The sequence below is a fragment of the Erpetoichthys calabaricus genome, chromosome 8, assembly GCF_900747795.2.
Source record: "Erpetoichthys calabaricus chromosome 8, fErpCal1.3, whole genome shotgun sequence".
Classification (NCBI taxonomy): domain Eukaryota; kingdom Metazoa; phylum Chordata; class Cladistia; order Polypteriformes; family Polypteridae; genus Erpetoichthys; species Erpetoichthys calabaricus.
The window spans coordinates 44,356,989-44,382,482 of record NC_041401.2 but is presented as its reverse complement, the minus strand read 5'-3'; the positions used below and the strand labels follow the sequence as shown (position 1 = coordinate 44,382,482).

Sequence of the window (25,494 nt, the reverse complement as noted above, 5' to 3'; positions counted from 1 at the left end):
TTAGATAAACAATTAACATGTCATTAGTCATAGTGTAGCTCCAGAATTACATGGCAGAAGCGCACAATAATTAGTTATCTTACCTGTTTTCCAGGTATAGTGTTTTTCCTTTGGTGTCTCCAAATCAGCCTTTGTTTGCATTGCCAAAAGGGACATTAACAGAAGTAGGTAATTGCATCTCTGCCATGTCCAGGCAACTAAGCCAAACTCATCTTGCAGAATCATAGTCTCTTTCCTTTCTTATTCCTGAAATAACATGAGAATACGTAATTATCGCTCAACTGCAAAGAAGTGTGATATTTGGTAAATTAGATCAATTAAAACCAAGAAAAAAAAAATAAAACTTTACACTTGAAATTTTGCCATATAATAAAAATGATGGATAATACACATCTGGGTCTAGACTGACAGTTATTACCAATGAGATGAATGCTACAATATTTCTTTTATATTTCATGGAATATTACCAACGGGGCTCTGAGAGTGGGCTGAACAACACTATAAAATGATTTTTTTTTTTTAATAAATCATCCATTTTTAAAGGCTCACACTCATTTATGAACATTTTAATATTTACTGTATAGTAACCATTTATAGTGTAAGGATGTAAAATCTTTTTTGGTTGCTTTGTTTTTTTATTATAATTTTTTATGAAGGTGAGTTTTGAAGACATAGCTCTTTGAAGCATTGTGTACTACAGTAATAGTCAGTTCAGATATGAATTGAGCTTAATCTAAGTATTTGTAATGAATGCATATACCATTTAGAAAATAATCTCCTTTTCACAGTTCCTGTCTAAAGACACCATAGAGCCTTAAACTTTAGTGTGTCTACATCAAACAAAAGTCAGATATAAGAGAAAAGATTAATTCTGCCCTTTAAAGAAATCTCAGCACACTGCAGGAACAGTGAGGGCACATGGCCGGTTCAAGTCTCCTGTAGTGCACAATACACTGCAAACAGGAAATGTGGTTTCATTGACTGCAATTAAAAAGGACAAGCATTTATTACATCTGCACATGCATAATTAGGATAACTGGAAAATAAGAATATTAAATGATTACATTATGAAAGCTGACCCTAAACCCGTTGCTTATGAGATTTTATTAATGTGGGATCAGACATAGCAGCAACAAAAAATTACATTATCAAACTTATTTAATTCAGTTCAGGGTCAAGTGGTGCTAGAAGCTATCCCAGAAAAATGGACACGAAAGCATGAAAAAGTCCAAGACAGGACATCAGTTCATTGCAGGTCCTACTGGAGCACACACCTACACCCAATTTTGTATTGCCAGTTAACTTATTCTTCCTGTCTTGGGGATGTAGGAGGAAAACCAGACTATATGAACAAAAGTCAAAGCAGACAACATGCAAAGTCTGGCCATATAATAACTGGTGCTCAATTTGAGTAAATGAAGCTGTGCCACCATACCTCAACAGTATAATCAGTAATTAATAAATGATATAATATGTAGAAACACTTTTCTAAAATACGCTACTAAGATATATGACATTAAACATATAAAGAATGCTGACCTTTACTATAAAATGAATATATTTTAAACAAGTACCAATTAAAAAGCAATGTTTAAAATGTATTCCAGCTTAGGGAAAGGCATTTATTAATTACAGTATTTTAACATACAATTTGTAAAAAATAAAAAAAAGAGCTCATCATAATGATTCAGTCTATAAACGTTAATAAACACCTACTGTATATTATAGCATTTTAATACAGAATTTTACAGAATAGTTATTATTATCTGTTGGCGAAGGAAAGTGACTGGGAGAAAGGCACAGTCAGAAACAGGCAGAGTTCAAAACTGGGAGACTGAACTAACCCAATACAGGGATGGGAACAGAAACCAAAAAATGAGGGCACAAGGTTAAATAACCACAACGACCTTTAAACCCGTCAGACACCATCAGCGGCGCATCTCCCGCGGAATGTTGGAATCGTTTCCTTAGATACATGACACAAGAACGACACAAAATTTTGGCGATTGTTGGAATTAAGGATGACATTCCGGTAAACAAAAAAATAATCAGTGTGACTCTTACTTTTGTTAATTATTTGCTTTATTCCTTATGCCGGTGATATGTTTCCTTTGTTTTGTAAGTGATTCCTAATCAGCGGTGCCACCTGCTCATCACTACAAGGGACTGCCATTAGCCCTATAAAGTCTCAGGTAATCTTACAGTCCCTTGCGGTTCATTTGAATGCACTTGTGGTGTGGTGAGGATTCTCTTGTGATTTTTCATCTGGACATTTGACCTCTGTACTCTGCATTACAAATATCCTTTAGATCTGTAATTGGGACTGATTTGCCTTGGATTGCCTTTGCATTTCCTGCCTTGCCTTTTGTACTCTTCACAGCTTTACTGCTTAACAGAACCTTTTTTTTAAATACATTTTTAATTTATTATTATTCTATATTGCCCTCTGTGTTACTGATGGTACTTCCTCCTCTAGTGGGCATTTTGAGTATTTTTCGAGGCTTAATGCTTTGGGACTTTCGAGTCCATAACAAAATACTTTGAAAAAGACCCACAAACCAAGCATGAACCTTCACTGGTCTGCCCAGAATCTAGGCTTCCCGCCGAGTAGCCTGACCCCAAACTCCAAAGGTGGGCTTTGGAAAGCACCATCTCAAAATGGGAGGATAGCTTTAAAAATTCAAAATATCTAATCTGTCCCAGAATATATCAGAAATGCCCTTCAAGTCAGAATTTTAACTGTTAAAACCTCTGTCTTAGGGACAAGGCAAATTATAATCTTTTTAAATAAGTTTACTTATATAAACACAGTAAAAGAACAAAAATAAGGCAAACGGGCGAAACTACACAAGGTTGTGCCTAAAACAGCAATCACAGGCAACTAATTCCAAATCAAAATCAAACAATCAAAATCTGGAAACCAGAAGCAAAATAAACAAAAAGCAATACTTGCAGACATAGGCACACGACAGGCCACTACTGGAACTAACTCTTCCACCATAATGTAAAGGTAGCGGGTGGTCGCAGCAGCAGTGACAGTAGGGTGGAGCTGCCTCTTGGTGTTCCAACCAAAGAACACAAGAAAACAACTTAGATTCAGCAATCCATCCATCTATTTACCTATGCAGCTTATCCAGAGGAGGTTTGTGGGGCAGCTGGAGCTTATCTCATGAATCATTTGACACACTGCAGGAACAATCCCTGGATAGGGCGCCAGTTTATCACAGGAAAAACACACGCGCACACACAGCAGGCGGCCATTTTAGCAATCCTAAATCACCTAACCATTTCTTTGGACTGTGGGAGAAAGCTGGAGCACCCAGAGGAAACCCTCACAGTCAGGGAGCACCTGGGACGTGAACCCAGATCTCCTTACTGCAAGGCAGCAGTGCTTCCACTACACCCCCGTCCTGCCCAACTTTGATCACTTTTTCTAACCATTAAAAATTCTCGTGGTCAATATGTACAGTATATGTAAACTCTCAAAATGTATCTTTTTTGTATTAGCTCACCATTTATTTTATTTTCATTTCTACTTTGGCATTTAAATTATAAATGTCTTAGATTTTAGCTTCTAATAATAAAAAGTATTAATGCCTTTTTATTGCAGATAATTTATTTCATACTTATGCCACAGACTGATTTATGCCCCCAGGGAAAGGAAATAGTTCTGGATGGTTTAGCGTCATAATTGTTTTTTTAAGAATAAAAACTTTAATGAGTATAGTTTCCATTCTTTACATAAAAAAGTTTTTTTTTTTTTTTTACATCCACAATATTCTATTACTGAATATCAGAAGCTGAACAATTGATCTCTCATAAAAAAGATCAGGTTGGATTTATTAGTCAATGTTGAATTATTTATTTTAAATGTAAATTATTATAATAGCAGAAGCAGATTATACTTTTATTGTTTTCCAAAATAATAATTATATACATATATTTTAATAGGGGTGGCGCAGTGGGTAGCGCTGCTGCCTCGCAGTTGGGAGACCTGGGTTCGCTTCCCGGGTCCTCCCTGCGTGGAGTTTGCATGTTCTCCCCGTGTCTGCGTGGGTTTCCTCCGGGCGCTCCGGTTTCCTCCCACAGTCCAAAGACATGCAGGTTAGGTAGATTGGCATTTCTAAATTGGCCCTAATGTGTGCTTGGTGTGTGTTTGTGTGTGTCCTGCGGTGGGTTGGCACCCTGCCCGGGATTGGTTCCTGCCTTGTGCCCTGTGTTGGCTGGGATTGGCTCCAGCAGACCCCTGTGTTCAGATTCAGCGGGTTGGAAAATGAATGGATGGATGGATGGATATATTTTAATATTCTTTATACTAAAGCTTTGTTGTAGCTAAATGTGTAGTGTTTTGTATGAGGTCTTTTCAGTCTTATTGCACTCATTCTCATTCTGTCATCATACTAGAAAATCGCAACATACACAGTATAGTGTACTGTACATGCTGTGTACATGCTGAATACTGTAAAACATATGTCCTATGGTATTATCAATAAATCATAAATTAAACTCAACAGATTTTCAAAAGTAATTATTATAGTTTGACAAAGCTTGCAAAGTTTCCACTGGGGTTTGCCAGAACAAGGGGCAATTATTTCTCAGGCATTTTCTGATTCTTTTTTATAGAAATTGAGCTTAATAGGCACAATGTTTAATGCTGTTCTTTAAATATGTGAGTGCATCATACTATGCACTGTAATGCACTGAATACCTGGAAGTGGCCAATGTGGAATGTTTAAGTTTTCATAGCAAAAGTAAACTGATAAACTGCCAAAGAGACTGACCAGAATTGTAATCGGGAGCAGGTAAGAGAGTATTAACAGAAAGGCAAGTCAAGAAAATAATCAAGGTAAAAACAAAAACAAAAGACATAGTTAAATGTAGCTGTTAGGTTTAGGCAAGGAATGTTTCCCTAGCTTAGGTTTATTTTTTTCAGTATTCAGTGTTTTGTTTTTTTAAATTTGTATGTTGTTTTTTGGTTTTGCTTTGCTTTTATTGTCTTTATGTAATAGTGTGATGCTTATTAGTCATTTTGCATTGTTGTATGATGTGAAGTTTCATTGGTTTAGTGTTGTTTATCTGCCCTGCCACCTTTATGCTGAACCAAAGTAGACAGGACCACCTGATTAGGCAGTTAGGGGATTACCCCAACTAGAATTTAAAGCAAAGCTTAGTACTGTGTCTTCATTTCTGTTTTTCTTTTTCAGTTTTCCTTCCTTTCTCATTGGATTTGCTGGATTTTATCCCTAAAGAAATGTACATAACCCAAGATCAAAGACAGAAATGACAAACACAGAAATGCATGCCCAAAAATTAAAGTCTAAGTTCAGAACCAAAGTCAATCCCAAACAATTCTCATAATTTTACTTTACAAAGGTGCACGAGTTGATCTGTAAGCATTCACACCTATTATATCATCATCGCGCAAAACCTGGTGCATGGTGGGTAGGATTCCCGGGGTGACAAACTAATCTCAATATAGCAGTGTCTTGAAAATGATGGGGAAAAATAATAAAATTTAACTAAAGACTCTGAGGGCGGCATGGTGGCGCAGTGGGTAGCGCTGCTGCCTCGCAGTTAGGAGACCTGTGTTCACTTCCTGGTCATCACTGCGTGGAGTTTGCATGTTCTCCCCATGTCTGCATGGGTTTCCTCCAGGTACTCCAGTTTCCTCCCACAGTCCAAGACCTGCTGGTTAGATGGATTGGCGATTCTAAATTGTCCCTAGTGTGTGTGTGTGTGTGTGTGTGTGTGCGTGTGTGTACGCGCCCTGCGGTGGCCTGGCGCCCTGCCCAGGGTTTGTTTCCTGCCTTGCGCCCTGTGTTGGCTGGAATTGGCTCTAGCAGACTCCTGTGACCCTGTAGATGGGATATACAGTAGCGGGTTGGATAATGGATGGATGGATGGATAAAGACTCTGAATAAAAAACTGATACCAGAAAACCAATCTCTAGGTCAGAAAGCCTTAGAACAAATGTACGTATTTTTTTATCGCTTCAGGAAAGCCTGGAAAACCTCCTTTCTTTAATGGAACTATTTATTGGTTTGTGGTTTATTGGACGTGCAGGCTGTTAAATTTATCTTTTTATGCAAATCCTATGTTTGCCTGTTTTCCTGCTCTCTCTTTTGTTATTCCTTTCTTTTTCAAATAAATCTTTAAATACAGTATTAAGGACTAAGGGTTTCATGGTTTCCCTCTCATCCTGCACATTTTGATGAACTTTTGATATTTACAAATCTTAGCTCCATTTTTGGGCCTGTGCAGGCAGGAAGCTGGCATTTAAGTTTGGTGCTAGACTGCCTAGGATGAGGCCTCACCAGAAGGAGCAGTAGCAGTGTAATTAGGGCAAATCTGCTCTTTTGTTTGAATTTTTTTTTGAGACCTACTTCCCGTTCTGTGCTTTGTTGTGGCAGAAATCATGATAGTAACAAAAAAAGTCCTTATTCTATTACTGTACTCTTGACAAAAAAACCTATAACTATAATTCTTTGCCCCAAATATTTGTTACTATTATTGATTTCTTTTAGAGTTTATCCAATGCTCCCATAATACCTGTGCATTTTAAATAGGCAGAGAATGATGACTCAGTATGTCAGCAACTGGCCTACCAACAACAACATGGCTACAGCCATGTGAAAGACAACACACATACGCAGCAACAGCAGTCACAGCGAAACCTGTCCCAAATGGGGCAGTGATGACATCACCAATAGTAACAATAGTAAGTAAGAATGAATACAAAAATGCTCCAAAGCTTTTAAAAATCAAACAGATAAATCCCTTGGGTACCAAAATCAAGCAATTAGAATAACACTTCTCCTTAGTAAATGTGAAGGAGCCTTTGTCTATACCAAGCTACCAAAAGAGCCCAGCACAGTTACATTAAGAAGGTTGCAGGCTGAACTGAGACAGTTTTGATTTCATGAGTATTGGAAATCCTGTGGCACTCGGGTTAATCAAATATATAAGTGTTAGTTAAAGGTGCTTCTTTTGTTGCATCACTCAGTCCTTTGCCAGTCCTTTCTGCTAATAGTTCTGCTAATCTTCTTGAATTTCAGAGGAGGGCCACTATAATGAAGAATTTACTCTTTAGTTTAAAGTAGAACTGTTAGTGTAAAACATTTCTCCTTCAGTTCACACGTGTGGACTGAAGAGAACATCAGCGTTGCAAAACCATTTGCCTGGTGCCAGCAATGAGCACAGCTCACAGCACGCAGTCAGTCAGTAGTCATCACACCACAGCAATAAACACTGGAAGAAGTGATAGTTTTTCCAAGCTAACATTAAGCTCCAACATATCAGCCTCACCTGCATGCCGTTGAAATGTTTGAGGAAATGCAGAGTAGCAGGAGAAAACCCATGTAGATGCTGGATAGCTTTCAAACTGCACACAAACTGCAAGCGAGCAGGGATTTGAACACCAATGGTTGAGATGCAGCAGCCTTTACCACAGTGCCACCATTATCAATTTGTTTGTAACATTTCCATTTTTTTCATCTAAATAAAATCCACTTTTCTTTTTCAGAGAATATTCTCTTCCAGAGTATCCCTGGAGCAAATGTTTCATAAAGTGATGTTACAAACAACATCTGGAGGTACAGTTCCAGTATTCTCATAGAGTGAATAAATTAGGCTTTATAAAGAGTTTTTGTATTTTTTTAATCAGGAATATATTTCTGAGATATTATAAAGGCAAGCACCAGAGAAGCTGAATTATGTCTTACCATTAAATCAGCTTTCTGGCACTACAGATCATCAGTCACTTAAAGTTGCATGAATGAATAGGCAAGCATACCATACATAAAGCGGATTTCTCAGCTATTTGGATTGATTTTAGACCGTCATACTCTTTGTGCGCTGTTTTATAAAAAAAAAAGTAACTAATACCTTTCTTCGTAAAGCAAGCTTAAATTATATTTCTATATAACAGATTTCCCTCTAGGTTTATGTTGAATCTGATTTTCTAAGGAAGGCCAGCTGTTACTAAATATTTCTATAAATCCTGAATTGTGTTTGTCTACAAAATCATATTCATGTAATATTATTGCCTTAAATGCAAATGCAGAGTGCAGAACGTATGGAGCTGATCTTCCAAGTAAATTAGAACACCTGCTCTAATTAGTGAACGCCAAACTCTCTTTCCAGGTCCTCGAGTTTTTGTCAAAATATTCATATACTGCAAATTCATGTAAAAACAGAGAAGAATATGGAATAGAAATGAGGCAAGCGTCTGTGAAAGATGGCTACATTTACACAAAAAACTGTTATACTTTATAAAGTTCTCCAAGTTATAGCAAACAGTTGAAAGCAAAGTGTGAAGCAAAACTGGATTTCCGTCACCTTAAATAATGTATTACTCTCCCTCCCGTTTGACATATTCTCTGTGGCTTAGGGTTACACCTAACAAATTTAAATGCGGTTTAATTATTCACAATATATACCAGGGGATTCAGCGTTTGCTTCTGAAGCTTCTTAAACAGGTGGTCACATTCATTATTGTTTAATTAAGCCAATGGAACAACATCTCAAGTGCTCAGTATTGGCAGATTTGCATTTGTACACTTCACACCCATCTTTCCAGACACTCAGAATGAAGTGTCAGTTAAAAAACATATTCATGAGGAGAGTGACTGTATACCTTATCACTGCAAACTTAGCACTCTTTATCACTCCCTGATGTATTCAGCTGATTCACACTGCACATGGGTTGTATTCTAATTGAAATGTTACTCTCTTTATAGCAGGCCAGTTATCACTGTGTATATTGTAGAATTTAACTAACAATAATAAACAGGTATTTTAATTAAACAGTGCCATCAAATGAAGAATTTCAAGGAAAGACACTAGGACATTAATAGCATTTTGTATATTTTACTGTATATCTAAATAAACATACAAAAATATGTGTACAGTCATGAAGAAGAAGATCAGGAATCTTCATCAAAGTACATGTTTTGTACATCTCATAAATGAAAAGAAGTTAACATAACCTCTGCAGGAAACAAACTTAAAGACTGCATATTTATACATTATATATATAATATATATATATATATATATATATATATATATATAAAAGAATAGAATACATATATAAGACATAAGAACTTGTCGAGTGTCTTTCTGTGAGAAGGAACACAAGGGAAGACATTTAAGCCTTCACAGTCACTAACCTGATTTCCATTTCTTTCTTTAGAGTGGAGGATGACAAAAAAGAACAAGAATGATATCCCTTCTTCTCCAACACATGTCTTTCCAATCAGGACCATACAAAAGAAACCCTATCACTGTGGTAATGCACCTTTACGTTGGTCTGCTAACCTCCAGAAAAACTTGAAAGAAGAAGAAGAAGGAAGTTGTTGTTTATTTTGGAACCAGACTCCACTGAAGAAGGACCAATCTGAGCTCAGCTCTAGAAAACCACTTTATTAAAGACAGAACACCTGTGTTTATTAGTACTACTGCTGACACATCTCAAAAACTTTAAAATGAGAACACTTTTAATATTTACTGTATTTGGTGCTTTATTTCACAATATACAGCATTTATATATAACACTAGCCATGTGCGCCCAACTACGTTGCGCGTGTTAAAGTTGTCTGTGAAGGGCTCCCTGTTTAAACGTGGCTGCCAGTCGTGAACTGGGCCCTTTGTCGCACAGCATTATGATTTTTTTATAAGGGAAACAAAATTATAAAACAAAACCCTTGGACATTGATTCGATAGGAATGGCCTACTCGGAATCACTGTCCGATTAGTAATTATGTGGTGGTGTAGGAGCATTTCTGCTTCTCTCCGTTCACAGTCAGTCTCGTTTTCACGACGCTGTCATTTCCTCTCACGATCTCTTCTCAACCTTTCTCCAATCTCGCAGGTTGCTTTGTGGCAATCCAAAGAGTAAGGCAATATACACGGAGCAATGGTTATAAAAGGGGGACACATAGGTATCCAGGCTCTTTAAAGCATAAATAGGGATCACATCACTGACATCTGAGCAAGCCAGGGTACAACTGTGAGACGCGCAGCACTCACCGGCTACAACGTAACAATAATAATTTCTGGAACGTGCTGTTACGTTGTCATGAATGAAAGAAAGACAGTGGGTAAAATGAATATGTTACGTAGGCACGTACCTTTTATCTTCGGCAATCTCATTCTCTAACCAGGCCTCAGGAGCTAACCAGCGTAACACTGTCCACCACCCCTTTCGTTATTCCGGCACATTGTTGATATCCGTGAGTAACAACAACGTACTAAACTGGAAGGTGGTCTACGCATGCGTGGAATTCGTGGACAAACAAAGATCAAGATCCAAAGGAAGATTATATATAAAGATTAGTTAATTTAAAGCACAACAATTTGTTTAGTTTGAATGTCTGTGTTTTGAGGTGTGACTGGAGTACTACAGTCTTCAGTAGTAGAAGCCTGGAGGAGATTCTTAATGCAATGCCTATGTTTTAGCTGTCTCTCTACTGCCATCTAGTGCTTCTTCTTCTAATTCATTTGCGGACAAACAAAGATCAAGATCCAAATGAAGATTATATATATATATATATATATAGATAATATACAACACACACACACATATATATTATATTATATATATATATATATTGTCACACACGTGCACATGGGAGGCAGCTAAAGGGCTTGAGTAAGGGCAGTTCCGAGGCATACCGGGATGTGGCAGAGTGCACTGACTCTTTTTCTCCCTTTCCCTGTAGACCATTCACGGGAGATTCCATCTGGCTCTCTTGACGTCACTTCTGGGACCAAACCTATGGAAGGAGACCTTGCCGGCTCCGGCCCCTGTGATGTCATGTCCGGGCTCGAACCAATAGCTGAAGACCTTCATGAGCCCGACCCCTATGATCTCACTTCCTGTCTTCCCCTTTAAAAGCCTGCACCTTTTCCCTACTCCCTCAGTTCTATTTTGGACTCGGTTTTGTGAACAGCAGTGCTGTATTTATATACTCAACTTTACAGCCAGGAAACCAATTATACGGGTGGCTGCCCCAATCCTTTTCATGACTCTGAGTTGAGTTTCTGGCAATATATATATATATATATAGTAAGGTTTGTAAACTCTTATGAGACTCCCCACAATGGGACGACACTCCAAAGAGCATCCTAAAGTACGATCTCCACGTCTGTGGAAGACAGCCTTTCAGTTGCCGGGCTAACCGCATGCTCTCAGCACTGTAGTGCTTCACAGCGTAAGCAAATCTGAACCGACCATGGTCGCACTATAAGCACCTATCGTCGATTGGTGATGCAGGAACATTATAAATGCAGGGAACAGTATTACTTGGCCATGACCCTGCCTGATTGCTGTGACTGTGTATAGGAGAGTGGTAGATGCCGCTACCGTGCTGTTCCTGTTTCAAGCTGAATAAAGCTGGTTTTGCTACTGAGACAAGGACTCGTGTTTTGGGGTCCGACACAGGAACTCATGCGTCACAATATATATAATATATAAATATATAATATAATAAAGAGAGAGAGAGAGTGAAAGAATGACAAGGGTGAACCCTCCTTACTTGGCAGGGAGGCCAGAATAATGAATGGATCGGGGGATACCGTCTTCCAAAACGGTATGATTCCCCACAACAATGAATGTCAGCATGATGGAAACTGTAGTCCCATGGGGCAAAACTGCTGTGTGCCATCAGGGGGAGCTGCAGGGAAGGGCTATCCCTACTTCTGCTAAACCCGGGAGTGCTTCCTTCATATAATGTCCTGACATCGGAAATACTCCTGGGTCCTGCATAAAATGGGCCACCTTGTCTCACTTGGGAGGTTTGGAGGAAAAAGGAAAAGTAAAGAAACAAATACTAGTCAGACAATGGAGTGTGAAGTGCTTATGAAAAGGTTCACTGTAAATAAAAATTCTCATGTTTGCACCTTGGACTATTGTTTCAGTAATTGTGTCTAATGTGGGGCACATTGAAGCCCCAGGTGGACACTGTATTGTCACATGTGAACACTTGGGGAGCATTTACGCGGCTCTATCAAAATGAGACAGTCAACCACAGAGAAGAGGGCACAAACTATTATTACCCACCTTTTCTCGGAGGATGAGCCCTAGGACAGACTGTAACATCATTTCCAGTATGACCTCAGAGGTCACAGCCCTTCCTCCCTGGGAACTACTGTGAAGGAAGCGGAATTTGGCGCCCATTTGGACCACTTAGAGTTAAGAACTCCACAACAGAGAAGCCCTTTCATTACTATTACTTGCAAGGGTCTGAGATGTCCTTACTGTTGCCAGTTTTTTCATTTTGTTTTGACCTCATTTATTAAAATGGGATACCCAGATAGTCCCCAACTCTTTATGATATTCTCTTTGAGAAACATCTCAACCTAACTAAGATCCGAAACAGAGGAAAATGTTAAGACCGTACATCTTTTGGGGAATACTGAAATCCCGCAATTAAGTTTTTGATTCCAATTTTGCTAATCGTTCGAGAGTACAATTATCCATATGCCCCAAGTGGACACCACCTATATTAGAACTGGATTAAGAGAGGTGGTGCAGTGGTTAACATAGCTTCCTCATGGATCGATCCATCCTGAGGATGTGGCTGGGAGTTGAGCCCAAAAGATATACGTCTTTGGAGATGTGGAATGAAAAATGGGGTACTCAAAGAGAAACACAAACAGACAAGGTAAGACTCTATAAACTCAACACAGAAAAAAGAGTATGAAGTGTGCACTTATTCAGAGGTAAATGTACATCGAAATAGAAGTGATGGGCTTTGCTTTCTCGAAGTGGAGTGATATTCACCACCTTCTTTATTTAACATATGGAGTAACAGACATTTTTCATGTGTACTGGAAGTTTCTGTAGTAAGCTGGTACTCACAATTTTTACAACCTCGCAAAACTGTAACAGTTTTTAATTGGCTGGTAGTGAGGTGAGTCCAACGGTCATAATGCCAGTTAATGAGTACCCGTTCCCGGTCCACAAGTGTAATATGTATTAATTCCATTTCCATTTGGCTTACAATGCAGAAACACATTGAATATCCTCTGTTATATTTTTCCACTTCAGCCACTGGTTAAAACTGACATTCTGACAGCAAAGTATTCATTGTAAATAAAACCTGGAGAATCAGTTGTCTGTTTAGGACAGATATGAGAATTTTAAGTGCTAAAATATGAAAAAGGTCACTGGGCCTATTAGTATTATTAAGCAGATTTAGAACTTTTAAAAAATCTTCCTGGAATGTATATTAAGGTCATTTCACATCTTTTTTGCTGCAGTTAACTACCATTGTCATTGGTCTTGCTTATGTGTCAAAAATGCCCGTTGCACTAAAATTTCAATCGATTTTTTCTTGCTTTTTTTTATTCAGCACTTTTAACTACTCCAGTGCATAGTGACATAAGAGAGCTATTTAGTCAATATTTCCAATAGTAAACATAAATTTCTGTCGTGGTGGCACCCTACTGCCAAACACTGTGATGTCCGGGTTGCCTGCAGCTGGTTTATTCAGTACTCAAAGCGCTATCCACACAGGGAGAAAGCAGGAAGCGAACCCAAAATTGAACCCAGGACATTGACATTCACGAATGAGGATGGACTGACTCCAACAAATCAAACAAAAGCAAAAATAAAACACAGTGTAGTCTTTGTAATAAGAAATAAATAATCCTCCATAAAAAAATGTGCCCATTGGATATTAAAATCAGTCAATAAATAATCCAATAAATTTGTTAAAATCCAGGTTTGAAACAAAGTCAGGATTTGTCACTTTGCTTCCTTCTCAAACTGATGTCTCCTCTGCTTACCCATTATGGTCTCCCCAATGACAGGAGGTATCCATTGACCGGCGCAATCAACCCTTTAAATCCACCTCATGTTCCTGCCACTATCCCATTGAGGTTTACTGGGGACCCCGCAGGCTCCACTCTCTTCTCCCACTGCCATCCCTCGGCCTTCAGCAGGAACTGACTCAGAGAGGTTAGTCACTCCATCTCCTTAAATGCTCTAGGAGCAGCAGTGACCCTGTCCCCTGAGCATCATGTGCTCGCTCCCCTTGGGGCCACATTCCCGACTACCTGCTTTTTCTCTGCAGCAGCACTGGATCCTGGCTTTCTTTCCTTTAACCTCACAGCCCTTTGTTCTTTTTCTGATCTTTTTCTGAATTGTCCCTTGTCTGTCCTGCTCAGGCTCCTTTTATACTTCAGCGGGCAGAAGTGCCTTAAAGACAAACCCCAGAGCGCTAATGTCTAGTGAGGAAATTGGCTGAATTGTGCACATCTGCACATGAATGCATGTCCAGCCATTCTCCTAAGCAGTACACTGGGACTACTCGACTACATTACTGTGCACCTACACCCCCCAGCCCCCATGCCTGAGCGCATGGTTATTATTAAGACCTGCACACTGCCACAGACCACAAAATATGCTTTAACACAAGCACAGCTCCGAGACCTCAGATTCAATGTTCAGCATTTTGGCCATCTCCATGGAGTTTCATGCTCTGCCTGTATATCATCAACATTCTAAAGTTCCTTTACATTCAAAATATGTGCCTATTAGGTTAACTGAACAATGTACCCAGTATGAGTGATTGTGCCCCCTAACAGACTGGCATCCTATGTTCCTCCCTTGTGCCTGGTGCATTCAGGAGCAGCATGTACCATACACACAGTGAGACGGCGTGTGTGAATCGGAGTGTCCTGTAATAGACTGGCCTCCGGTCCTGGGTTGGTTCCTGCCTTGCACCCGGTATGGTCAGTAAGGTTTACTATTCCATCTCTCTACACACTTGTGGGTGTGGTGTGAGTGTGCCAAGTGACAGAATAGCATGCTGTGCAGGGTTGGTTCTTGCCTTGTTTTCTATAGGTTACCAATCATCTTCTGCTAACACTGATCCTCTAAAATAAAAATGGACTGATTTGCTACAAAATAATCAAAACAGGACCAGAAGAACAATAATGCTGGCAAAAGAGAAAGACATTAGTTTGGAATGATCAGGTGGCTGTTCAGTTGTTTAAAATTAAAATGAATGTACTGCATGGCTACAATATTTCCCAGAATATAAAACAAAGAGATGACTATACGTGAAAGTGCCGTTCCTTTTCAGGAAATCAGATAATAGCTGGCATTATTATTATTATAGCCCTTAAATCATTATACATTATAGTCCTTAAAGTTTTCCCAAGCACATGACAGTTATAAAACGGCCCATCAGCTGTTGATTGCTCAATTACTTTCTTCATTAAACCATCCAAACCCTTTGAAAATTGAGCTTTTGGAATGGAATACAAAATAGCTGTTGTAGGATTCACTTCATGGATTCATCATAAATGTTGCCTCTAACTTTGCCAAAAAGGCAATAACTGAAGCTGCACATCTTAGAGTTAGTCTATTGCAAAATAGCCACATAATTTTACTAGTACCAATTAACTTTCATTAAAATTGCCCCTAAAAAACTAAATAATACATGAAAAATTTTTCTGCCAATCACCACTCTTCTATAATTTATTTTTAAACATTTTTTTCAACCACACACTGAACATGAATTATAGGCTGCATGCATTATTGAAAACCAGAATATGCTGCCATTTGCAGTTGTGTCATTCTTAGTTTTTGATTTTTATTAACTTCTACTGCTTTACCTAGTTTTTGACTGCTGGTGAAATTAGTATGTTAAATAAAGAAAAGTCAAGATTATCCATCTGCTTGATGTCCTTTGTTACAACAAGCCTCAGGGAGCCTGTCTTCTGAACTTGACAATTCTCTATGGAAGGACTGAGAAATATAATAAAATAGCAATTTTAAGTAAACTAGGTTCATTAATATAACACACTCAAAGAGCATTTCAGTTAACACCAATTTTAACACACCTTTCTCCTTGTGGAGCGGAGTGTTGGCTCTGATCCGTTGGGCCCCTGAGTGAAGCCCTTAACCTACAATTGCTCCATCCTGGGTATGACATTAATCTGCATCTAGCCCTGCAAGAAGGTCCTTGGCAGGACTGGCAGTCTAGCCATCGTAAAAAATCTCACACTGCTCCAGTGTGGTGCTGAGGTGTCACCCACTGCACTCGGGTCCCAATCCAGGTGGTTTGACGTGTGGTGTAGCTCAAGATCCCCACACAGTTCAACAGATTAGACGATTTTGGCAAATATCTGATTTCTTGAATAGAACTTCTTATATATAAATTCTTACAGAGAACAGAATAAAAAGTTAACATGTCTATATTGATGTTCTGTTACAAATGATTCAGAATGTCTTAGTTAAACAAGCAGGCACAGTCGCAAACATTTAAAAAATTAAAACAAAAGCAATTCCCTTATACTGATTCTACATATAATTCTTGGCCACTTATTGATTTCTCTTGTCCAAAAGCTAATTGTTGAGCATAACATAAGAACAAGATAGATAAATGTACTTTTCCCTTAGTTTTACTTTTTGTTTTATACATTCAACATAACAGGGTTGGTGCTGGTGTCTCAAGAATCCAGGGTGCTGGATTTGAATCTCACAGCTGATCATTTTTGTATAGAGTTTCTATACCTTTGTTCTGAATAATGTATGCTTTAGCTTAAAGTCAAACATTAATGTAAAATATTTTTCCTTCAGTGACTCTGTCCTCATATGACACTTTGAGGCATCATTTCACACCTATGGAAGATGGTGGCATACAAATCCATTTGTTCAAGTTTCTGACTTTATTTGGTGTAATAGGACATGTTTTGTGCCTGAGTATTATTGTGAGCAAAGATAGATAGATATAATTCTCTATTGTCATTATGCATACACATAACAAATTTTTTTGTTGGTAGGACTCGGCTTCAAGGCAGAATACTTAAAATACACAATACACTATAAAAAATTCACAATACACTATAAAGTGACCAGGAGATGAAAAAAAAAAGACAACTGTTGTGGTCAGAATAAGTACTGAATGGACCAAGTGACTCATGCCAAAGGACAAAATGAAAGCAGAGATCAAAATTAGAAACAAGTCGTAACTTCAAAATCAACACTACCACCAGAGTCTACTTAAATAAGAAACTAACTATTGCTAAATATTGCACAAATATATTATCCACTGAAATCAGATTGTTGCCAATTTATAACTTTACATCTTGTGACATCATAAACATGATTACATGATTACATAAGATTGTGTCATTAAATAACATGCGATAATCAAAATCAACTTTAAAATAATTGAATCAATCATGAAACTGACTTTGAAAATAAAAAATACACATATAAAAACCCCAAAACAAGAAAAGATATAGGTTTGACAAATATTAATTTTGCCATTTGGCTTTCACCTGCATGTGTTCTCTCTATTTCCCACTTTCTAATTACCCTTTCTCAAGTTTTCTCTATTTACCCTTTTTAGCTAATCATGGCAGAACAAATCGTCTCATTCACACGGTCACTAAATGGGGGATCCCAGCGCCCCTGACTCATCTGAGCTGCCTGCCCTTTGCTGCCCTGGGGAAGTATTGCATATTCCTTCACACTCAATTGATCCCATGTGCCCCTGTCCATAACCGTTGTTCAGCAGCAATAGCACATGCACTTCAGAACAGGTCATCCACCTGAAACTAAGCATGTTTAGGCCTGGCCAGTACTGGGATGGCAGACCATTTAGGAAAAAGCTTGGGTTGCTGATGGAACAGGTGATGGTGAGGCCAGCAGGGGAGCACATACCCTATGACCTGAATGTGGATCCTAAAGCCCCAGTGCAGTGATGGGGACACTGTGCTGTAAAAATGGAGCCATTCTCCAGATGAGACATAAAACCGAGGTCCTGACTCACTGTGGTCAGAAAAGATCCCTGTACATTTTTCATAAAGAGTAAGGTGTATTCCGAAGTCCAGGTTAAATTGCCTACCACAGCCTAGTCATTTGGTCACTCAGTAAAGCTCTTTGAGTAGTGAGAAAAGTGCTATATAAATGTAAAGAGTTATTAATATTATTATTATCCAGCACATCCATTCAGCTTCTAGAAGTCTTTCTTTTGCACAGGAAAGATGGGAATTTAAAAGAGAATGGGCCTGTGCATATTATGTATATATGCCATCTGCTGTATATATCAATGCATACCTTGTCAAGTTTCTTGGTTGTTGTTTTTTTATTATTGTTGTCAATTAATAATTATGAACAGGGAATAAAAATGCTATGCTTCTGTAATTCATCACAAAGTCAAGACCAGGATACAGCTAAAGCAATAGGAACGTTATTAATGTAAATCCATATTTACTTCCTCAATAAGGAAACTTAATGGCAAAAAACATCCGGGCACTGCCCTTCATTAAATTAAAAATGATTTCCTACAGGTTTTTAATTATGAGTTTTTGGCCTTGTGCCGACAGTGACATATCTATTGTATGGTCTTAGAATAGCACAGAGCTTAGCGCAGGCAAGTGGGAATCCATTGTTTCTCTACAAGTATGTCCCACGACATTTGTATCTATTCATCTATTTTCTGAACTTACTTTCTTCATTACTTGTTCAAGAGAGCTGGAGTCTTTCCCAGGTGCATTAGACATGTAGCTGGGAGACTAATGAATAGCAGGGCACTCCTACACTCATTTGTACATGAACAATTTAAAATAAGTAATTGACCTCACATGGATGTCATGGGAGGAAGCTAAAGAAAAGCCATGTGGAGTCATGGAAAATGTGCAAACTCCACAAAGGCAAAAAACAGGTCTGAAACAGAACTCTGGTCCTGTGAGGAAGCAGGGCAAACCATTACATTACATATTCATCAATCTATCATTTGTGATTTTTTTTTAAAATTTATATTACAAAAAAAAAAGTCTTGTATGGTCAGACATTGAAAAGTAAAATAACACTTCTTTCTCTGAGTAATGCTAGGGTGTTGTACCGTGTTAGCCATTATGAATGTAGAGAAAAGAGAAAAGCCAAGCAAAATGACACCTTTTATTGGCTAACTAGAAAGATTACAATATGCAAGCTTTCGAGGCAACTCAGGCCCCTTCTTCAGGCAAGACGTAGATTACATCTTGCCTGAAGAAGGGGCCTGAGTTGCCTCGAAAGCTTGCATATTGTAATCTTTCTAGTTAGCCAATAAAAGGTGTCATTTTGCTTGGCTTTTCTCTCTTTCTCTGAGTAAAATTCTAAATGAATCCATCAATGACTTAAAGAGAGGAAGCAAAGGGTTATGGTGTGAGAGCATTATGAGAATAAGGTGATGTTTTAAAGTGGTGTCTCCCAAGAACCACAATGTTCTTTTTAATTTATATTTACAGTAAGTGAGATCAAAATAAAAATGTCATACCAAGCTGGTCATGTTTATATATGATACTAACTATGATGGAATTAAGGATTACCCAGAGTCAGCAGAATCATGGATGTGGACAGAATCCAGACTTGGGCAGAAGAAATTAAATGTAAGTACATGCAAGCTTTAACACATACAAAGTAAAACTGTTATTTGAACACACAGTGGGATGTCCAATACATGAATATGCACCTAATGAGAAGGACCTAGGAGTCATGGCAGACTCATCAAAGTCTACATCAATAAAATGAACACAAGCTGTAAGATGGCTAATAGGATGTTAGGTTAAATATCATGATGTGTGGAGTACAAGTCAAGGGAGGTTATGGTTAATTTATATAAAGAACTACTGAGGCCTCACCTGCAGTACTGAGTGCAGTTTTAGTCTTCACATTATAAAAAAGATGTACCAGCACTAGGGAATTTACTGAAAAGAATGACTACTCTGATTCTAGGACTGATAAGTATGAGCTATGGAGAACCTTTTCAGTTTAAGCAGATGGAGACAATATTGAAGTGTTTAGAATTATAAAGTGAATTAGTGCAGCTTTACTCAACTATTACATAAAAAGGAGTTCTGCAACAGGAAGACAGTTACACAGAATGATAAGGGTAAATTTTGCAAAAATTTTGCAGCATACCAAAACAATTAATACAGTACTTTGGAGACCTTCAAAAATTGATTTGACATTATTTTGTGAAATGAGGCAATGAGATTAACAAACTGTTGGGATTAATGGGTTGTTCTCATCAAAATTGTTCTACTGGAGATTTGCACACTTCACAACTAGTACAAAAACACATGCTTCACATACCCCTTACCTAATCTGCTTTATCCCATCTGAGATGGGTGAGTCTATTCTATTAAGATTAGGAGAAAAAAGGAACCAAATTTAGATGGGTCCGAATCCTTCACAGAACCCACTCATATCCACACTTTCTCTAGCAAGTCCAACTTGGGATCACCAGTCAACCAATCCTCTATATCTTTGTGAGAAAAACTGAAGTAAATGAGTAAAAATCCACACAAACAAAGGCAGAATGTGCAAACTAATATAGACTGTGGGCCAGATGAAACTTTAGTGTATAAGGGCACAACACTGTTCCTCCTTCCTGACCAAATCATGGATATACTCCGCCTTTTCTTTGACTGATCCATGGTATGTCTTACTGAACCACGACATAGTACTCTTGTGTTTAATGCATTTTTATTATCTGAGCTTGTGAAAGTGGATATTACCAAACAATGCTGATAGCAGCATATTTAAGATATGAGTTGATAGTGTGACCAAATATGAAAATCTTACAATTTACTGAAATTGCAAGCATTTTAACTTCATTTATTTGGAATTTGAAACATCCACGCATCCAAAGGGCAACTCTACAATGACCTAAAGCAGAAGGGGGCATGGCACTACCTAACTTTCAATTTTATTACTGGGTGGCAATATACAGGCCATAAACACCTGGACATCGATACAAATTGATGAATATAAACACTCCTGGGGCCTCATGCATAACGGCGTGCATAGAATTCGCACTATAACATGACGTAAGCACAAAAGCCGAAATGTGCTTACGCACAGAAAAATCCAGATGCATAAATCTGTGTGTTCGCCAACTTCCACGTTCTTCCGCTACATAAATCCCAGTCAGCATGAAAAGTAACACTTGTGTACACGCCTGCTGTCCCACCACAACTCCTCCCAGAATTACGCCTCTTTGAATATGCAAATCAATAATAAATAGCCCTTAAGCTCAGCGTTCTGTGAAAAGACAATGGGAAAAGCACAGGGGAAAATAGAATTTCAGCAAATACCAAGTGGAGGCAAAGAAAAACGTACTATTTGTATGTTTGTAATCAAGTGACATAGCGTGTTGGAAAGCTCAAGTTCACAAAGTCGCACAGTGCCCGAAATAAAAAAGAAGTTGTCACATATCAAAGTCGCCATGAAAAGGCGAGTTGTAGCCCACCGTCTGAGTGTCATATGAAAGCTCATTAGGGTACAGAGAAAAAAAAAATAGGCACACAGTGGGAAAAAAGCATGAAATGTCAACTTCAATCTCGAAATTTCCACTTTAATCACGTAGTTTATTTTGTCATTAAAGTAGAACATCATAAACTTCATCTTAAAATCGTTTAATTTACTAGTTTCTCAAATCCCATCGTAATTAAAGTAGCACATTAAATGCTTTGTTTTGTATTTGATCTTCTATGTTCTCTATGTGTGTGAATCACTACGTGCTTCCGGGCTTTCTCTTCCTCCGACAGGACACAGAATCCATTACTTTCATAATATTACAGCTCTCTGAATAATTAAAATACAGTGGAACCTCTAGATACGAGTTTAATTCGTTCCAGCACTGAGCTTGTATAGCAAATTTCTCGTATCTAGAACAAACTTCCCCATTGAAAATAATGGAAATCCAGTTAATCCGTTCCGCACCCCAAATATATTAACATAAAAATCAATTTTCCTAACAAATAACACTGATAAATTATATATACTGTAGTCTACCTTTAATAAATAACACTGGTAAATAATATAACTGATTATTTAAAGAATCAAAACAGGTGTCCAAAGTGCAGTAGAGCATTCAATAAATCTTTAAATAAATAATCCTTAAAACAGTTGTGAAATGGAGGTTTAAAATACACAAGAATAACAATCCTTTAACACGAGGTTAAAACGTCAAAAGGATGCAGTCTTTAAAAAACAGATGACAATCCCCGGTGCTTCTTCTCTGTTAGCGTCTCACCTGCGGGCTCTGCAACAGGCGAGACACTCTTAATGCAGCTGACCTTCTCTACATCGTCCTGCTTCAGCTGTTTGGCTCGCCTGTTCAGCTCACTGTTCAGCTACACGCGAGCCTGCACTCGCTCGCTCTCCTGCACCGACTTCCTACTCCCTCCCTGCCTGCCTGCCTGCCCCTGCAACCTCTGTTCTCTCTCCTCTCTTTTCTTTTACTTCTTCTCCCCCTTAACCGGCTCGCGCTTTTCTATATATGCGGGGAGGACATGGCAGGTGCAGCCCATCAGCCACAGGAACAATCATGGATGTGGGCAGTTTCCCACCTGTGCACTTAAGTGAGAAACACAGACACCGCAGATTGCGGCTCGCAACTGCTACCACGCCCCCTCGCTAAGCCGCGAGCTATACCCACAGCCTGGCTCGTGGCTCGTTACGCGAGCCTATGCTCGTATTTAGATCTGAATTTTTCGATCATACTTTCCTCGTATTTTGAATTTCTCGTATACAGAGGTGATCGTATCTCGAGGTTCCACTGTATTGAGATGTATACTTGATATAATTTTCATGATGATAGGAGTTAAAGCACGATATTAAACATGGGAACACGGTGATGCAGTGATTGTGCGCAACCTTCGATGAATTTATTGCAGCAGTACTATCTCTTTCAAACGTACTAACCCCCAATTCCTGTCCTTACCTTTCTTTCTCCAAATACCCAATCGACACACAATCAGCTCTGTAATAGATGTTAAGCCATCTGTAAGCTTATAGCGCCGATTCTTCAAAACTTTTAAGGAACACTGAAATATCTTCATAGTACATGTTTAATTATTCTATCCTTCACGCCAGTCCCAGTGAAGCATACAATGCGAGGCAGGAACAATCATTGAACGAAGCACCAGATTCTTGCTAGCATAACGACACAGTGTCCTTTAATTATTAACAATATAGATTATTTAAATGAAGTTAAAGTTTTATCTGTATAATATAATAAACATATTTTGCTGCATTTCATCTTTAAAATGATATCATCATCATATGTAAATACGCGCTTTATAAAGTGGCTCTGGTTGTGCAATATTATAATTGTAGTGCAAGTTTACAGTGAGGTAATTGTACTAATAAGTACAAACAGTTCTACATGGAGCAGTTGATGGACAGATTGATTGCGTTTAGAGCTCTTGGGATGAAACTCTTTCTGAACTGCAAGGTCCGTACAGGAAAGGTTTTGAAGCGTTTGCCGTGTGAGAAGCAGTTCAAATAGGAAGCATGGCTGAGGCAGCATGTGCTTGATGCTGTATACCGATAATTCTCTTTCTGATCAGCTTCTCTGAGTGGTGCAGTGACAGTAATATGGAAAAAGATGATCTGCTGTGGCAACCCCTAACGGGAGACAGCTGAAAGAAGAATAAGAAGGTGCAGTGAGAGTAACAACGCTAAAGCAGCTATGGTATTTGGAATAGTTTGGCCATTCCTTGGACCATTAGATTGTTACAGGTTAATTACAATCAGATGCCTTAAACTAATAAACAATATGCAGTTAATTTCAGTCTATTTATAAAGCCACGTCAGGGATGTGGATCTGAAAAAGAAAGATAAACCACACAGGAACAGTAGCACTGCTTTGACGCTGGATGCCGCCAGTCTGCAAAACCGAGCGGAGAACTTGCATACAACAGGGTATGAGGTACCATGGAAATGTGCATGGCTTTATGCCAAGTTTAGGTTTTATACATCGCAATTTGAATGTGGAAACGTTCTTACGCAACATTTCTGTGCATACGCACCGTTTATACATGAGGCCCCGGTCTGCAATAGAATTAAAATATTGCAGTACTTCTTTATATTCCCTTCTCTGTCCCCTAGTAAATACTGTATAAATTATTGTCAATGCACTGACAACCCAATTGCCCTTCATTCCCTCAGAATATGGAACCAATTTAGGAAGTGCTTAAAGACAGAGAAGCTCTTATCTGTTGCACTTTTACATGACAGTCACTCTTTTCTACCCTCTCAAACACACAGTATTTAATGTTTAGAAAATTCCAGGGATCAAAACATTTAGAGGCTTATACATAGATGATGTCTTTGCATCCTACGAGCAATTAAACCTCAAATTTAACTTCTCATCAACACAATTTTCCCCTACTTTCAACCTAGAAACTTTGCAAAGTGGAACTGGGTCAATTTTCTACTCCAGAAGAAATATTGATCAGTCTTGAACACTCAGATAGCATTTATACAATTTAAGTCCCTTCCTTTCAAAGACCCCAGGGTATAATGGGGAAAGGATCTTTCACTTAATATTTCAGAAAAGGAGTGGGCAGCCATGCACTGAATACACTCGTGCTCCATATGTGCAAAGCATTCAATCATTCAACTTAAAATCTATAGAACGCATTTATCTTGTTTAAAACTATCCATAATGTTTCCAGGGAAAGATTCAACCTATGAACGTTGTATGTTTTGGGCGTGCACCAAATTAACATCGTTTTGGGCAAAAATCTTTGAATGCTTAGCAGACAGCCTTGGTGTCACAATCCCTCCTAATCCTCTAACAGCTGTGTTTGGTGGACTCACAGATGGGCTTAAAGTGGAGAAGGACAAACAAACTGTAATTGTCTTTTCTTTACTATTAGCATGTAGACTTATGTTGCTCAACTGGAAGAATCCCACCCCACCTCTTTTATGTCAGTGGGTAACTGATGTCTTATACTATTTGAAATTGGAAGAAATCAAATAAACTTAAAAGATTAGTTCAAAACTTTTTAAAAATGTGGCAAGATCTAATCAATAATATTTAGAATTACAGTAGCTCCTATAACAGGGAGAAGGATACTCTTCCTTCCTTGCTCTTTTAAAGATTTGCATTGTTGGTTGGCATTCCTCTTTTTCTTTTGGGTGTGGGTTGGATTTTGGTTTGTTAAGTTTGACTTGAGTATATGGAATATTATTTGCTTTTAATTAAAACCTATAAAAAATTAAAAATTTCAAGCATTAAAAAAAAATTGTGTCCTTTATAGAAGAACTAAAGAGTTAAACTTTTAGATCAACTAATGCTTGCATTTTAGCAGACTATTCAGCTGCCGAGCTGCCTCCTATTGCTTTAAAATCTGCATAATATGAACTACAGGGTTCCAATTTTCTGGTGAAAAATCAGCTTGAATTTGGGCAGAATCATTTAACAGGGATGTTGGATAAAGTATTATCAAATTTAACCTTGAAATATTAAAAAAAATCATCTACAGGCTAAATGTTCATTTAATGCAGTTTGAATACTGAGCCACTGCAGTTGTGAGTGTTATAAATGCATATTGAGCAAATATCAAGTCATAAGTTAAGAATTTGTCAGATACTTCACCATTTGAGAGTAAGACGAGAATAACTTTACTATTTGAAATTAATGTCCAAATGACTTGTTCTTTATACTGTAAGCTCATATTGGAGTTCTTTATCTC

The 25,494-nt window shown here is 38.2% G+C and overlaps 1 protein-coding gene across 1 annotated transcript in view; it reads right to left on the bottom strand.

Moving 5' to 3' along the window:
* The window catches only part of thsd7ba (thrombospondin, type I, domain containing 7Ba), a 1,117,993-nt gene that overhangs the window by 898,042 nt on the left and 194,457 nt on the right, over nt 1-25,494 (bottom strand). The window contains exon 3 of the mRNA XM_051931000.1: nt 84-246. Coding sequence (XP_051786960.1) covers nt 84-225 — 142 coding nt within the window. The 5' untranslated portion in view covers nt 226-246. The remainder of the gene's footprint in view (nt 1-83; nt 247-25,494) is intronic.